This window comes from Tachysurus vachellii, chromosome 2, assembly GCF_030014155.1.
Source record: "Tachysurus vachellii isolate PV-2020 chromosome 2, HZAU_Pvac_v1, whole genome shotgun sequence".
NCBI lineage: Eukaryota > Metazoa > Chordata > Actinopteri > Siluriformes > Bagridae > Tachysurus > Tachysurus vachellii.
Genome location: NC_083461.1, coordinates 16,727,365 through 16,744,960, shown reverse-complemented (window position 1 = coordinate 16,744,960; position 17,596 = coordinate 16,727,365). Strand labels below are relative to the sequence as shown.

The window sequence follows — 17,596 nt, the reverse complement described above, 5'->3', positions numbered from 1 at the left end:
TGTGCGACAGCTGCAGCAGCCACATCACAAATATAAATAGCCAATTTTCACAACTCTTTCCAACTTTTCTACACAAATTATAATTGCTTTTTTGATATGACTCAATAACTCATATAAGAAATATGCTTTTAAAAAAAATGTATTATTGCATGTTTATGTATAAGAAATAGCAAAACAATTATTACCTTCCTGATTAATAATAATTTCCTTGCGGTCTGTTTTCGCTGAAGATTAAAGATGAAGATTAATCTACATGTCTAAAAGCTTTTGCTGCTTAATGAGGATTAGTTCAATATCTTGAGGCCAGAGGCACATTAATGGGATTCTTACCATCACAAAGAAACTCAACATTTTTTTGCAATTTTGTGCATTTTTCTGTGGCAATGTTAACATTTATTTGAACTTGATTTATACCTGGCACACAGCTGATCGTTCATAAAATAAAATGACCTTGAGGGACAGTGGAGGATAAAATCATATAGACGTGAGTGTTAAACCTGTACACAGAAATGACATATGTCCAAGCAAAATAATATGACCTGTACTGTGAGAGAAAATTCATAAAAAAAAATAGATAAACAAATAAATAAAATCCTAATATCTATGTAGAAAACTTTATAAATACCATGTGGGTCTTTAGCTCAGCAAAAAAAAAATATATACAAAACAATTAAAAATATAATACAATTCTATCGCTATGTGTTTACTGGAATACAAATATTCATCATCATCATTTGTCTGAATTGTGAGAAACATTTATTACTTGTGTACAGTAATTATGTCTGATGAGGTTTTTGCTGCTTGAACCCTCTGATTTCCTCACAGCATTTCTCTTAACTCTTTACATCAGAACAGCCTACAGCATGAGAGATTTACTCTTAATTAAGCTTAATTCCTCCCAAATTACAGGCTTTTATCATTTAAGGCAATAAACCAGGCAGCGTCTTTAGAGTAATAGTTGCTCAAGTGTATGTGGCTTCATGAACTCTTACAGATTTCCTGGACACGATCCTAAAGAGAAGAACACATTCACTGTATAGTCACTGAAAAGAAAAAAAAAGCAGACTGGATGAATGGTCACCACCTTGGTATGTTTTATTGGAGATTAGCACATGCATGAAACAAAGAGCACAGAGTGCAACTTGAGGTATAACAACAAGTAACACCCAGACCAGCACATCAGTACACAGCAGTGTACGGTTTAGCCGTGCCGCACACGTGCTTAAACACAATCACACTCGAAATTTCTTTGCTTTGTTCTTCTTTCTCACCAAAACGAACATTTCCTGCATCAGAAATGTGAGTTTCTCACACAGACACATAACACTTCAAATATATAACCAGAGGGAAAAAAAACACTATGCATACGTGTATATGAAAATGAATAATTTCCTTCTCACATTACATTAAAAAACAGAAACCACTATGTGATCATTTAAGCAACTCTTTTCTATTGCAGTGAAGTCAATGATTTGTATTTATCTTTAAACTGATAGTCATGATCATTGAACCATCGGGTGCAAAAGGCTCTATAAAGCTTACAAAAAAATCAACACACAAAACACACTCAGGTTTCTATTAACACAAGCTTTTAAATCACACAAATAAACAACAGTCAACAGTCAAATGCTGTGAAGTTGATCACTGAGTTCGCTTTTACCACCTCAATACTGTCATTATGAAAGACAAATTAAATCACTCACTCATTCTCCGTGTAGACCACAGGGTAGTTTACACTCCCAATCACGCTGACGATGTAGTGCACAAGCTGACGAGTGTTACTCTACACACAAAATATCCATACACAAAAATTGCACGTATTTGATTTAACAAACTGAATTAGTGTTCTATGTGTTTATAAAAGTTTTCTTCATAGACCAGGCTTTTATCATCAGTCAGGAAATAATGTGACTGAAGTATTCATTAGGTGCCTTCAAATCCTTCTATTTCTGTTGTATAGGAAAGAATCCATTATAAGCCGTTGCTGATTAGTGGTAAAATAATAATAATAATGTTTTCCAGTCTTCTAAATTGAACATAAAATCACTCCAGAAATGATGGAGAAAAAAAGAGACATGACTTTTTTTTTTTTTTTTTTTTAAATCTCTCATAAAATTCCAAGAATTTCTCACAACTACTGACTACTCAACATTTCCTCCAACTGACTTTCCATTAATCTCACCAAGGCTTATATTTTCAAATGTACTTTATGTAACTAAATTCTACTAATCTCAAAAACCATTATTCTGTGTTCCAACAGACGTTCTTACCAAAACTGACCAAATCTAAAAATAAAGATTAAGCAGAGAAAAACATTGAGCAAATCACTCAGTCCTGTCTCTGTCTCATCTAACAGCACCTTCCTTCACCTTAGTTCACGTTCAATGTAAGCTATCGGAATGTCCTGTCCAACAGTCCATATGCTGTGTCCAGGAAAACCTCCAGGACACCTGGACTGTTCAGGGGTCACCTGCCTTCACGAGGACAGAATTTAGGGAAGTACACGATTTTTTAAATAAGTGTTTTTGCACTAAAATAATGCATCTCTGTGGTCTATCCACTCAGCCCACAACAAAAACAGAGCTAATAGACAGACTAGACAAACATTACACAGGGTTACTCCTGACTGAAAATGAGCGACGATGACGATCGTGACAAAGCAGGAAGATTGGAGGACAAAATTACTTTTCAGGAACGAGCCAGATCTGCAAAGCCAAAACAGACTACAGTGGCGTTTCGTTAATGTGTCGGATGCATCAATAAATTCAGGAATTATCACGATTTCGAATAGGAAATGTTTATTTAGAGGTCTTAATTTCCTCAAACCGTTGCTGTCGTTCACAAACAAAAGAACTTCCAGGTTTTCTACTGAAAGCATTGAAATCTAACATTTAAAGTGCTTGTGCAGTAGCTTACTAGTTACCTGAAGGATGCAATATTTTTCATCTTTTTATCTAAGTGTTTAGTGTTCATGCATTAAACACATACATTTTTTACATTATACATGGTATCTATGTATAGCCAGGACTTTTAATAACATGAGCTATCCTAATTCACCCTTTTTGTTGTTTTGCCTTTGTGTGTTTTTATTATTATTATTTGATGACTTTTTCCCACCTGGGCTAGATTTCCTGCTTGCTAAGTAATTTGCTAGATGACAGGAAGTAGCTAGCTCTTATTAAAATGCTCTGGTTAGCAATAGTCAGATATAACAGATATTGTAATTTCTTTAATGACAGAAGAATGATGATTAAAAGAAATGTAGATAAATTACCTATTCAGTTTAGTGGTTTGGGTTTTCTTCTCTCTTTTACCTGGAAGTATTATTTTTGGCTATTCTTGTCCAAAATTTGTCTGTGGCATCCCTAATGATTATAGTTAACTTATGTTAAATATGTAGAAGATTTATATAGAGAAATAAATATAATTTGTTTGACATTTTATGTTCTGATGACCTCAAAATTCTTCAGTTACATTGACAAGAACGTGCCACGTGAACTCGTGGAAATCTGAAGACGAGACCAACATGAAACAGTTGGTGGGGCTTCCATTGTTGGAGAGTTCAAAACACCTCTGCAACCTGTCAGTCAGTCCAGTTACAATTTTCATTGGCCATGTGGCGTTTTTTATGGGGTAAGCGGTGATCAGAGATATTTTCCGTATTTGTAGGAGACAACTAATAGCAGTTTTCTCTGATGTTAAAATCTGAGATTTGTAGATCTGTTTTTTTTCTTGACGTACAGGAAGAATCACACATTTTTAAAAAGCTAGCCCATGCAGGAAAGCCTGATCCAGGCTATTCTTCTGGACACCTATAATCAGATATATGCAGTTTTGGTCCATAAAAACGACATAGCTCTGTAAGTCACACAACATAAAAACACAAATGTATCAAACAAAATACTTAACTTACAGATTTACAAATTTGACCAAATAGGTTCATGTTAGCTGTCTGACTTCTGTTCATTAAGGCAGATCCATTTTATTTCCTAGTAACAGCAGTGAGCTTGACATCACTTCTACACTAGAGAAAAATCCAATTTAACCTGCCTTCCAGTCACCATCAGCTTTGAACTCTATTTACTTGGAATATGTTTCATATAACAGGCAGCATTTTGAATAACGACAGCTAAGATTTGCATCTTAGCAAAAGCTCCATCTGCGCAGCCAAAAAGACCTCTTCGGTGCAAACGACACTAAACATACACATTAACGCTCTATCGCTTTGTGATTTCTTAAACAGTTTTTAAATTAATGACACGTTGTCCTGAGCAGCACAAAAAAACCAGACTCATTCCATCTTAACTGTCACTACAGTTAGTGCTTTATGTTGAACTGCAATCACTTCTGTATCCTTTTCCCTTTCTCAATGCTTTGCGAGGTAGACCAAAAAAAACGAGCTCACGTAACCGAAATCAAATGAACCACTCTCCCAAGTTCACGTACTGCAATTCATACATACTACAAAAAACTAACTCCCTCTGTCCGTTTTCATCTAATAGACACATTAGATAATATAATAGATAAATCTGCTAAATTTACTGTTATTAGAGTGAATTTATTCTAGGTAAAAGGAGGTTTACGTGCCCCTGAGGTGTCCAGGTGCATATTTTATCATAAGACATGTACGCAGCTAAAATCAGTAAAGATCAGTTCACAAGTTTCTGTGTAAGCAGCACCTGCTTCTGATCGTAAATGTCTCAGACCCATTAGTGATAGCTAACGTTGTGTAACATTGTGCTGTGGAATTGCGATTTAAATAACCCAGGCCCAAAAGAATCCACTGCTCGCTTGTAGAGAAAATGTTAAGCTTATCTTCTTCTTAATGCTTTTTTTTTTGTTTTTTTTGCAAGTTCCTGGCATGTGTTTCATCACCAAAATATCAATGACCTCTTACATGCTTAGAGTTGAATTTGTTTTGAAAGAAATGAATGTCTGAAGCTCATGAGAACATCTGTCTTTAGAATCCGTTCACAAAACCAGTCTAGGAAAACAAACTGCATAGGAGGCGGCCGCCGCAGTGTCGATCGTGTAGTAATGTGGGAAGCAGAGGAAAGACGGGCCGCTGAGTCTGCAGGACCACCTACTTACCACACACAAGAGGCTAAACACACACCCAATAGTCCCAAAATCCTTTTACAAGACAAACAGAGAGTTTTCGGCTCGATCAGGCTTATTCCCCGGATTTACAGCTGAGCCAGCTGCACTGGTCAGATCTGCACTCGGGCCCAGTGGAAGTGTGGGGACCATTTCTGCAGCTTTAGCTCTCTCCTCCAAAAACTTATCAAATTCTGCAGGAGAAAGAGACACAGCAATGGAAGTCAGTGTCATACAGTGCGCTGTATGTTTATGCCCGACTGTCAATCGCCTGATTGTAAAAACTGAATTTTATGCCGGTATGTTCTATGACAATAAGATTTATATACCTTCACTCGTCACACCTTCATCTCCATCATCTCCTTTCTGTCAAAGAAATGTAAACAAAATTTTTAAAAAGTAAAGAAATTAAAGCAAAAATACCGACAAGACATGTTCTGTAAGCAGGCTGATAAGCTTGTGTGTGTGTCAGTGTGTGTGTGTGTGTGTGTGAGAGACAATGAGCTTGTTTAGAAGTCACACCACTGCCAGTTGAGGCACAAAGCAAAGCTAAAAGTGACAGAAAAAAAGTTTAAATTAATAGTAAACAAGATTGGAATTTGTTTAATTGCATTTTCAGAGAAATAGAAATGAAACCCTTAAAATATCCACAAAAGTCCAAATGAAATGTGAACATTTAAGAAAAGCTGTTAATGGGCCACAAGCCTCCTAGAAGAAGTTGCTAGACAGCAGAGCTGATTGGTTAAATAATTAAACGCAAACAAAAAAGAAATATGCTTTTAACAAAGCATATTTCTTTTCATAAAAGCATGTTATGCAGCATCCAAAAAGAAGCAAAAAGATGGAATTAAAAACAAAGAAACAAACAAAAAAAACAAACCCATCTCACCACATCAGTACAGAGCCACTCCTCAATGTCATCCATGACAGAGGACTGAGCAAGAGCGAACTTTGGGTCGAAGTCATGGCCAAATCATGGGACAGAAGCAAACAAAGAACAAAAAACAAACAAAAAAAAAAACAAACAAACAAACAAAAAAACAAATAAATAAATAAGGAAATAAATTATTTAATTAAAATTCCTTAAAATTAAAATGACTGCAATGCCTCTTCATAAACACTGAAATTATCTAAAAAATAACTGCGTCACATAGACAACAGGTCTGACATTTTACATTTCCTTCTATGTTCAAGAAAATTACAGGCAAATATTCAAATATATTAAACCTTCAAAATAAACTATATTTCATAACAAAACAGAAACGTTGATCACATCTGTCCTCTTGTTTCGCCACAAACTGTAGCATCAAAAAGAGATAATACAATATAATACTAATACAACGATAATACAACACACACACACACACACACACACACACACACTACACTCACCCCGCCAGAGTTCTGTTGTCTAAGCTCAAGAGTAGGAGCTGCTCCACTTGCAGACTGAGTGTCTTCAAACGGTGGACTATAATTTGGACAAGAAAAGACAAACCAACTGTAAAAGACACTAAATGTTTATCTGATTTTTACCTTATTAAATTCATCAAAATGACCACAAAGTGCTGCTAATGCTGTGAAGGATATGAAGTGCTTTGGGGTGGCGGATCATTTAATGGATGGTTGTGGTGACGGTGCATCAAGTGCCGCAGAACTTGGTTTGTTTGTTGTAGTTTTTTTAACTGACTGCTTTTATTACCCTGAATTCACTTTATTAATCAATCATGTACACCTACACATTCATGTAGTTATATAAATCAGCCAATCAGGAGCACCATAGTGCATAATGCATCATGCAGTTTAAGAGATTCAGTTAGTGTGCACAAAAGAAAAAAAGGAAAAATGCTGGAAAAATGCAGTTTCTGGAAATATTCAAACCAGCCCATATGGTACCGACAACCATGGTTAAGGTCAATGTTTCTTCATTCTGATGTGATCAGTAACTGAAGCTCTTGACCTGTATCTGCATGATTTTATGCACTGTGCTGCTGCCATATGATTGGATGATTAGATAAATGTCCAGGTCTATAGATATTCCTAATAAAAGTAGACAGTGTAATTATATACATGTATTATATACATGTAATCCAGTGTGTCGAAACTTTTTGATTAAAATCCACAAACTGAATGTGTTAAATGTGTTAAGTTAATCATGGAGTAAGTGGGAATGGCATGACAACACCAAGGGAAACTAGTTATCATTATCACTTATAACTGTCAAACATATTAAAGATCTGCTTTGCCTAGAAAAATATGGCACATATGTGTACAGTAAATTATTATTATAAAAGTAGTCCTACTTCTTCCTTTGGTCAGGCAGAGTGCCGCTCCTGGTCTGGGCAAACATGTCGAAGTCATCTGACGGTGGCTGACAGCGAGTTAGAGAACTCAGGGTGCCACTGACACTGTCAGCTCCTACATCTGAAAACATACATCTCTGTCAATTATGACCACGTGTTACTATTTTTATTATTGGGGCTAACACACAAGAGACAAAGAGAATCAGTGCAAGCAGAGACTCACCCAGGCCTGCTAGTCGAGAAGAGAGAGTAGCAGGTGAAGCAGAGCGAACAGGGGCAACTGAGGCTGGCAGACTGGAGGGAGGAGTGCCACTGATCCTGGGGCTCATTACTGCAGGAGAACCTGGCCCAAGGTCAATCAGGTTGTCGTCTGTGGCCTCACTCAGGACCTGCAGACACACAACAGTTACACACCAACAGATAGGGCAACAAACAGACGTAACCCAAGGAAAGGGCATCTGACACGGCTTAGCATTTGTACACTGATAACACATCAGGTAGTGAAGGATGTGTATTTAGCCTTGAAGACGAGAATTAAGAATCAACTCAACGAAGTACTCGTGGACGTCACTCTCAAATAATATCATTATACTGTAGATTTACACACTACAAACACACAACCCATAGAGCCTCTGTTGTCTAGGGATTTGAGGGCTTTCCAAAAATGAATGCTACCAATACAATTAAAAGGAAGCAATGAAGCTAAAGAGATTTTTCAATACTTTTTTCTTATCTTTCTGATTTCAGTCAATAATTATGAGACTAAGATCAGTTCCATCCTGATTATTTATACCTCGGACCAGAATGGAGCTCACATTATTAAAAAGGCATAGTAAAAGGACGTCAGTGACACACAAAAGCAATCCTGAGATATTTTTCAATATAATGATCAACATGATCAAACCCTATTAATGAGAAATCAATTGTAGAAGTGGTGAAGAAACCAAACATTAATCTCAAAGTTACAGAACACAATACAGCTACACACCACTGCTGCACTGAATTAGGGGAAAGTGTTTAGCTTGGCTAGTTAGCAAGAAACAAGATGTCATGCACAACGTCTCTAATCAAGCAAGGTGAGGCTTTAGAACCTTATCTGTTTGATGCAGAGTATATAGATGATGATGTGAGAGAGTTCGATAGTTAGATACCTCCTGCAGCAGGTAGTTGAACGGCATTGTGGGTAATGTGGGAAACCACAAACACAAATTGAGAAAAAAAAAAAACATGCTAATTAAACAAAAAAGGTTATAAAATAATAAGGAATACCAGTCAATATCATATTAAAGAGAAATTTGATGTTGTTTGGTTGTGAAGCACTAAAGGCGAGCCATTTTCTGGAAAATTGGACATAAAGACACTCTGCAAAGAATGTGACAATATGATCAATTATGATCCTATATGATGCATGTGGAGAAAATACAGTAGGTGGACATTAGGAGATGTTTTGTTATACAGTTGTTAGTTGTCTTAAGGCTTGTTTCACTGTCAAGACAGTCATACTTATAAAGTTACAGTTCTGTGTAACAGATTCACCATTTAACTTAAATAAGAGTATAAATTAGGTAAAACAACACAACTTACTCCATTATTGACACCATGAACAGTTCGACCAGACCGGAACCTCTCATACCTAAGTAAACAAAAATAGTTATTAAAGACACGGTCTTTAGTTATAAACTATATAGCTTTAACACTCGACAATCAATACCTCTCGTATCGCAAAAAAATGTTGTTGAGGTCGTCATTGACATGGAGCAGTTCCTCTGTGACCTCCTCATTAGACACACGGGAGATGAGCTCTACTATCCTCTGCTGCATGGACCTGCAGGTTCTGTTCAACTCCTTACCAACAGATAGGAAAAATGTACAGAATAATACAAGATAACAACATAATCACAGAACTCACACAGTCACTTTCTCTGATTGCTTGAGTGGTTATTCTCTAAAACCCAGCTAGAAAAGTATTCCAGATTAATGTTGTCCATTTTTTAGAGATTAGGTTTACTCATTGTCTGAGAACACAAACTGCTCATGCAGTGCAATAATAAACTAATGAGATAAAAACTCTGAGTCAAGAGTTACTCACCTGCAAAAGCTCATGGTCAGATGGATCCTCTTGACCAGGCACCATTTCTGTTAACATCTCAGACATCACCTTGGTGTTTCCACGCACAACCTCCAGCTCACTGCGCAACCTAGAAATCTTCAGGGTAAACAGCCAGGAAAGCATGTCAGCGCATTATAAGCACAAGCACTAATGTGGCAGTGCTGTGTCAAGGGAAACAGAATACCTGTTCTGGGGTGGGGTTGATGTCTCCAGACACGTGCAGGTTAGGAACCTGAGGTGAGCCGTGGACAGGAGGAGCAGAGAAAGACTGGACAGGTTTTGGCTGAGCTGGAGCACTGGGTTTGAGATCCCCCTCTGAGGCACACTGCAAGTGACACAATACCTTCACACTAGAATATGACTACAAACAGTGTACAGCAATTTTTAACCCTGAAACAATCTCTTATCAGCTAGATCTAGTAGATCATGTGGAACATGCTGAATCCCTGCCAAGAAGGGCAGCAGGAATCATACCTGCTGTGGTGTGTGGATAGGTGATAAGGTCTCCAGATCTGACCTTGGGAACTCTATGCCTTTTCTCTTCATTTCCTCATAAACATGGACTACGCCTGTCAAATCCGGACTACTCCTGAAAGCATCAGCCCAAGCCTGAGCCACAGCACACAATATAATTAATAAACATTGACTTCAGTGATTTCACAGAATTTTAAGTGTGAAAAAAGAACATTTAAAAAAAAAAAAAACTTTACCAACTCTGCCAGCCAGACCTCACAGAAAGAACAATAATGTAGTGTGATTATACAATAAAATGGGTGTAACTCAGAAATTAAGTCCAAGGAGGTTAAGATAATATATACAGGTGCTGTGATCTACATTATAGATCCAAACCAAATAAGGTATGAGTTTAGAGATAGAATCTGTCGTATAAGTTTACTATATATTCCATAAAGAACAAAAAGGTACTCAGTGAATCATACAATCATACAAGACATTAAGGGGAAATTTCGGAAGTAATATCACCAATATTTTTACAAACCAAATCACAGCACTGGTTGAACAGGAAAATGAATGTGAAGTGAGAACAAATTGTTCTTTGAGAAACATAAAAAAAAAAAAAACAAAAACAAAATAAAACAAAACAAAACAAAAAACCCATACTCTCTTTCACATTACTTAATAACAAGCACTTAAGGTACTATAAGAATCTTTACATACTGTAGCTGTCACAGCTTTCACTGCAGTTCTATAAAGAGCAACAGACTATCATAGACATGAACAAGTTGGTCAAAGACACCTGAGATGCTTGAGGTAACCAGATCACACATGGTGATTATTAGCAACTCCTGGGACAAAGCACATTGCCAGGTCTCCTTGGTTACATGGTCTCTTGTAACTAAGCATTACCAGAAGCTCTCCTGATCCTTCCACTGCATGGGAGTTAATTTACTCTGCTTCAAATTACAAAGCATCATATTTTCATCTTCATCACATTAGTATCACATATCTGCACCTGTATAAGAGCAAGCACTTTGTCCTGTACGATGGCTGGTGGGTTGTTTTTAGGAGAAATGACCTTAACCAGAATTCCATCAATAAAATCCCGGGTTGTGACGAGAGCATGAAAGCGATAACCACAGTTTTTCACACATGTCTCAAGAACCTAGTGACAGACGAGAAAAGGTGGCATAATCAGCGAGATCCAATTAAACAAGATAAAAATCATCATTTTATGTATTAAAAGAAATCTGCTTACTGTCAAAGTCAGCATCACTTCTCTATAATTCTTATTCCCATTAAGTCTCTTTTTGACAGCCCTTATGGCATCCTTAGGCCTGTCACCAGAGAAGACTATTAGAGAACGCATTCAGAACGTTTAGTTGTGTAATTTTAAAAATCTGTCATGTGGTCAAAGGAAACCGTACAGTATGGTTTGCTCAGTTATGTAATTTCACTTTTTGGTTACACTCTATAATCATAAACATTATTTATATGTGCATTATGTATAAACTCAGAATGTTACAGTGTATTATCTTATATATTTTATCTGAACATAAATCCAGCATCTATGACAGCTATAGTTACTGTACTGTAACACATACTGACTAACAAAATTTGATACCAGTGCTATTGTAAAAGAATATCCACATACACAATTAGGAAATATATTTGATATTTAGTAACATAAAGAGCTGTGTTACAGTTTTGGCACACACATTCAGACAGTTTATCTTTTCTTGGTCATATAAAAGAGATGTCAAATTAAAGGATGTAAAGTGTTTTAGCAAGATGCAGATAGAACAGCTTTTATGGCCTTGACCGAGTTTTGATTCCAAGTTCCTGGAACTGTACAGAGAAAGAACTTTTTTAAAAGATATTCTCTTGGTGTTTTGACAATGCTGATGTTTCAATTGCTGTCAGCTTCCAAATCTCCCATAGGTCTTCAGTTGGGTTGGAATCTGAGGACTACCTAGGCCACAGTATATCAATTACAGCATTTTCATTCTTATTAAATCCATTCAGCGACCCTGCTCTGTGAATTTGGGCAAATTTTCAGTACAGGAAAAAGCTGACTAGACAGAATAACTTTGTATTGATTTGACTCTTCTCTCTAAGGGGACAATTTGACCCAATCTGTACCAGCAAAATAATCTAGACATAATAACATAACTCCAAGAGTCTTTCATTAATTTGCAACCATCTCACACATTTTTCAGCCAAGGATCCTTGTTGTTAAGATGTAGAATAAGAAGACTGTGGTATTATATTGACAACACTTTCAGTTTTTTTTAGTAACAGTACTCGGATTGAACGACACGACATAACAGTAATTTTCGATAGGACATGTACGTGAGCTATCGTAATTTGACGACACTTTAAAAATAAATATATAAATAAATAAATACAGATTACACTGCCACGGCTTCATAAACCCCAGAGTCCTGGAGCCTCACTATTAGTATCATGGACTGTTAGGGTTACTGGTAAAAAACCTAGCACATTGGACAAGTCATTAAACAGCTGAATCCCAGAACCACCACACTGCCACTGAGGGACCCTTGAGCAAGACCTTTAATCCTCAACTGATTAGTCATGATAAATGAATATCGAGCTGGGCGTCTTCCATTTGCTATAAATGCAAAACCAACCCAAAGTGTCCCTCTTCTGATGTTTTTTCTTTTCTTTTCCTCACCCATCTTCTGTTTCATTGATGATGTCACATATTTCCATGTTTATAGTCCAGTCTTCACTCTGTAAGGAGCCATCCGTGGCTTTTTCTAAGAAAGAAAACAATATACTGAGTTTAAAATAGTATTTAACAAACAGTCATAAAATGCTGAGCTACATTTGTATAAGTATCAGAGAATATCACTAAAACTAGCTGGTGCAGCCTACATTAGCATTAGCTAGCACTGGAAAGGGCAGTACAGTGATGCCCTTCAGTAGCGATGATGCATCAGAAACACTTCTTTATCTAAAATTTCAGCTTTTCTTTTGACAACAGCAGCTCTAAATATATAGAATAAGCATGTCAACATATTTATGGGGTTTAATTCATGAACAGAAAAATCCCAAATACATGATAGCTAATATAGCGAGCTAGCATTTAGCACCATCTCACAAACACTACAGCTGTTTTTTTTTTTTATTTTTTTTTTTTTAGTAAATCAGTCTAACCTCACTGTAAGAGACATAACATGAATTTATTTCTTAATCCCATACCAATGCACTGCCCCACCGGAGTACCGTACGGATTTCCCAGCAAGAACTCCATCTTGTCAACAACAATCCCATCGACTAACGGTGAATAAAGCTGTAAACACTGAAGCCCCGCCTCTCACACGGTCCAATTGGAAGACGCAACGCTGGACTTTACACATATTGGTCAAAAGTCTTGTCCATCACAAAAAACTTTAAAGGGACACCAGCAGGTGGGGAAATAATGCATTTTGTACTTAAAACATTGTATATGTAAAACTGATATGTACATATAAAGGTTTTGTTTTTTTAATGACAACATTATATATCAGGGGATAATTATTCGTACTAGCTGACAAATATGGCCTTGTTCTTGTTTGAAATCTTATCTTTTGGACCTTTATAGGAGGTGATAGCATTAATGTAGCACATGATCCTAAAGTACACCACAGACTTAGCTAATATTTTACCTTAAGAGATAACAGTTAAAAAGGAAGTCAATTAGTCAATTCACTAAACACTGTATATTTAATGTTTCAAAGAAATATTATTAGAACATACAGAATATGTAAATGTAACATCATTCATTCATTCTTAAGTATTTAGCATGGTCAGGTTCAAGGTGGATCTGAAGACTTTCCTAAGTAAAATACAGAAATGCACACACGAGGGGAATACAGGGCATTACAGAGCTCCATGCAAACACACATACACCTAGGTGCAATTTTACTGATATGCTCTTAGGAGGTGAGAGAGAACCCAAGACCTCTAAGAAAACCCAGCGACATGTAGAGTCAACAGTACAAACAGTAACCAAAAAAATTACACTAAAGATCCTGAAGCTCTGAGATGGTAATGCTAGCCTAAATAGAAAATAACAAATACCATTATTTTTATTAACGTTATTATTAACATGTTATTCACATTCTTAAGTTATTCACAAAAACACACTGAAGAGAAAGCTTTTTGTTTTAACATCCAAAATGTAGCATGTATGTGACATACATGCTACATATTACACAAAATTTTGTTTCCATGATAATTGGATGCCATGGATTAATCTACAATCTTAGAAAAAAATTGATTATCTCTCATGTGTACAGGTCAGATTAGTCCTGAAGCAGTTTTTTCTTCACTGCGGAACTTTCAGATGATAGATGTACAAACAGGGCTCCTGCTGCTGTACGAGACCGCAGCTCATACATATCGTAGTCATGAGCCCATTCAACGTTTCCCCAATGCTGGATCTGAAGTGTGAACACACAAATGCTCAATACAAATATACTGGACAATGAAAAATACTGCTATTAATGGTATGAAAACAACTCAGAAATCACGCTGAGGAAGTGAGACAGACAGTATCACACAGACAGTGACTGGTCATTCGCCTTGGACACTAAAATATGTTTAAATACTGATTAGATGTTGTGGTTATTACTATTTCAGTTAGTTTAAATGTCATTATCTTTATGTACTATTGTTATATTCAGCGTGGTTTAAAAGGTAACCTGCTGAATGATATGTTTATCATTATACCTGGTATTCCTCCTCTAGACGAGACAGCAGAACTGCTTGTTCCACAGTTAAATGTCTGTCAATCAGCCCAAAGGACAGAATCAATGACTTCAGCTGTGAGATCATATACTCAAGCCCTGTAGAAAGATGCAATTTATTTAAAGTCTGCTAATTTAATAACAAAGCAAACAGTAATCCTTTTGACCCTTATTAAAAGACAAATGAAATATAATAGAAATTATTTACAGGTGCCCCATATTGAGCTTAAGTGGAATCACATAGTTGAAATAAACAAACAAAAATAAATAAATACTCCATACCACAGTATAATCCATTTATAAGAAGCTATACCATGTTAACTCAGTCTATGTCCTTTAAAAATGTATTACACGCAACTCCTTAAAAGAAAAGAAATAATTTTAAAATGCTTAAAGTTTAGAAAGATATACCTGTCAGAGACCACAAATTATAAGATTTAAGGTGCTGACGAAATGTTTCCTTGGTCTTCTCTGGAATTTGTGGGCCCATTATATTAGAGGACGATCCGATAACAACATTGTACCTAAAAGAAAAATTAAACGCATAAATTGTACATTAACAATTTCCTCTGTACATGCAGATCGACATTTCTAATACAAAGAATGTCTTTTTAATAATGATATAAACATAGTTACCTTTTTTCAATCCAGTCCATTACAGGGTCCCATTCATTCTTCTGTAATTCAACAAGACCTGGAGGATCATCTACTCTGTAACTAAATGTATATGAGAGTCAGGCAGCATGCGATCATATGTTTTCTGATAAACCCTGACATGGTAACAGCTCAGCTCTAAATCAGTTTAACTCTGATCCTACAAACACTGCTTCCTTTCATGAGTGAAATAAATGGTTAATATGAATGCAGTTTATTTCCAGATGAAGAGATCCAAGGCAGTCACAATCACGCAACATACCAAATGGTGTCAGTCTCCAAAAATTTCAGTGCAGCAGAAATCATTTGGTCCTTGTCGCGCTGCGTTGGATTATCAAGAGCTGTATTACACAGAGTGGTCTATAACAATAGATAAAAATGCAACATTAGATAATTAATATAATTTCACCAATCCATGTTTCATTCGATTTAAAGGATCTCACTAGATGCATGGAGTAGAACTTCAGTGTGTCCTTCTGAACATCCCATTCAGTAGCAACAGCGATGGCCAGGGCTTCATTGGGCACAGTGAAAAGTTTTCCACCTGGAGTTTTTAGCTTTCTCCTGTCCAGGTTGATCTCAAACTGACCACCTTCGGCAAAAACAAATCCAGTACTCAGCTTCATCATCATGCTTGTATTAGAAACAGTAACACCTCAGCAACAGGAAAACCTCTTCAATTTAAGGTCAATAAAAACCTAAATGCCTTCTGCATCTAAAACAGAATTTAAACTGTGAAACTCTGGAAGTTGCATACTATATTTCTAGAAATATAATAATATATTTTTTTAATTAAAAACTTAAATGAACTGTTAAGTAAAAGTCCTTTGAGCAGGTCTTCAGTGATGTCAAAATACCACTTTTTTTTGTTTGTAAGATTAAATAAATATGGAAATACACATTTGCTAAAAACTCTTTTTGAAAATGTTGAAATTTCTAAACCAAATTTTTTTTTTTTTAATTTTTGAAACGTGTTAAATTTTCATGCACTTTTCATGGACACTCACCTTCACCTTGAGAGATACTGACATCCTGGTAGAATTTCTTACGCTCTGTAGAATAAGGTTTAATAATGAATAATAGAATAATGAAATAGAAAGCAGCAGACACTTTCTCTAACTGCACAGTGAACACAGCATCCCAACACCTCACCTGCTGTGGCACTTCCATAATGGGCTCTTTGCACGTGTGCTGATAAATGTAAAGCTTCTAGTGTAAACTGACGAGCAGCAAAAGGCAGAAGAGCTCCAACAAATTGCTGGTGAAATTTACACAAACTCTGTAACATCGCTGTTTTATCAACACGAACGATAAACTTAAGAAATAATTAATAATTAGCTCCTAATTCTCACAACACGAGTTTAAATCCTCCACATTGACCTTCCCCATCATGTGTGAAGCAGGAAACTTCCTTTTTTTATTTTTAAAATAAAAGTCTCTTTTTCCTGTGTTGTTGCTTGTGGGTATTTTAGTTAGCAACTTCTGTTTATTTAAATAGTTTTAATTGTTTTGATTTTATTATAAAACATAACAGACATTCAGTTTAAATATTAAAATTTAAACATTTACTCTAGCATTATAATTTTGGTTTGTTTTAATTTGCATAAACTGTGTTGACAATAAAAGTCCTCATAAATATAAAGAAGTAACATTGCTCATTATATTGAAATAACCATAGCTGCTTTGTAATAAATAATTATATACAAACTAAATGAACTTAAAAATACTACGAAATATTAATACAGCATAATGAACTAATATACAGTAATACATTATATAACAATAATAATGCAGATCAAACGAAATATGAGGTGAACAGAACAAATAATACACGACTGCCAAATGCTATAATGTCTAAGAAATTTGAAAAACATGCATTATTTATATAGAGTCAAAAAACTTGCCCAAATGTAAAACACAATAATTTAATACTTAAGAGTTGCATATCTAAGTCATTTGGATTTAACTTTTTGGGAACTACAATTAAATTCAAGCTCAAGTTAAGCTTAAGCTATGTATGGGAATTGGCTGTGTAGGTGAAAGAATAAACCTCAATTTCAACTGCAATCTCAACAGATTTTTCAGATGCAATTTCATGTTGTAAATCTCCCATTATGCCATTTCCCAAGTGTAACCACACTAGGCAGGTTAGATTCATGGATTCATTTGATTGTGATTCATCAGACTAGGCTACATATTCCCATTTTCTGCTGTTGTTCTTGGCT

The 17,596-nt window shown here is 35.9% G+C and overlaps 2 protein-coding genes across 3 annotated transcripts; both read right to left on the bottom strand.

Moving 5' to 3' along the window:
* Positions 1–1,070: 1,070 nt before the first annotated feature.
* tom1l2 (target of myb1 like 2 membrane trafficking protein) lies at positions 1,071–13,293 on the bottom strand. Of its 2 annotated transcripts, XM_060860311.1 has the most exons (15): positions 13,189–13,293; positions 12,659–12,743; positions 11,222–11,300; positions 10,979–11,128; positions 9,982–10,116; positions 9,692–9,832; positions 9,487–9,603; positions 9,109–9,242; positions 8,982–9,030; positions 7,621–7,786; positions 7,398–7,518; positions 6,490–6,565; positions 5,987–6,046; positions 5,427–5,463; positions 1,071–5,291 (listed from the first exon to the last, which is right to left on the bottom strand). In XM_060860311.1, the coding sequence occupies exons 1-15, from the start codon at positions 13,238–13,240 to the stop codon at positions 5,137–5,139; spliced, it is 1,557 nt and encodes a 518-aa protein (XP_060716294.1). In that variant the 5' UTR covers positions 13,241–13,293; the 3' UTR covers positions 1,071–5,136. The 2 variants fall into 2 exon arrangements, with proteins under 2 accessions (XP_060716294.1, XP_060716304.1); XM_060860321.1 differs by lacking the exon at positions 5,987–6,046.
* A 380-nt stretch (positions 13,294–13,673) lies between these two features.
* atpaf2 (ATP synthase mitochondrial F1 complex assembly factor 2) lies at positions 13,674–16,768 on the bottom strand. The gene is made up of 8 exons (XM_060890560.1): positions 16,524–16,768; positions 16,379–16,423; positions 15,815–15,963; positions 15,634–15,731; positions 15,354–15,434; positions 15,129–15,241; positions 14,701–14,816; positions 13,674–14,411 (listed from the first exon to the last, which is right to left on the bottom strand). Exons 1-8 carry the CDS (start codon positions 16,657–16,659, stop codon positions 14,274–14,276), a joined length of 876 nt encoding a protein of 291 aa, XP_060746543.1. The 5' UTR covers positions 16,660–16,768; the 3' UTR covers positions 13,674–14,273.
* Between the last annotated feature and the right edge of the window lie 828 nt (positions 16,769–17,596).

Excerpts from the sequence above, each read along its gene's own strand:
- atpaf2 (XM_060890560.1), bottom strand. The coding sequence starts at position 16,659 with ATGTTACAGAGTTTGTGTAAATTTCACCAGCAATTTGTTGGAGCTCTT. Across the intron at positions 15,435-15,633 it reads TTGGAGACTGACACCATTTG|TTACAGAGTAGATGATCCTC; the intron begins GTATGTTGCGTG and ends ATATACATTTAG. Across the intron at positions 15,242-15,353 it reads ATGGACTGGATTGAAAAAAG|GTACAATGTTGTTATCGGAT; the intron begins GTAACTATGTTT and ends TTTTTCTTTTAG.
- tom1l2 (XM_060860311.1), bottom strand. The coding sequence starts at position 13,240 with ATGGAGTTCTTGCTGGGAAATCCGTACGGTACTCCGGTGGGGCAGTGC. Across the intron at positions 9,604-9,691 it reads TCAACCCCACCCCAGAACAG|ATTTCTAGGTTGCGCAGTGA; the intron begins GTATTCTGTTTC and ends TTTACCCTGAAG. Across the intron at positions 6,566-7,397 it reads CTGCCTGACCAAAGGAAGAA|TCCACCGTTTGAAGACACTC; the intron begins GTAGGACTACTT and ends TCCAAATTATAG.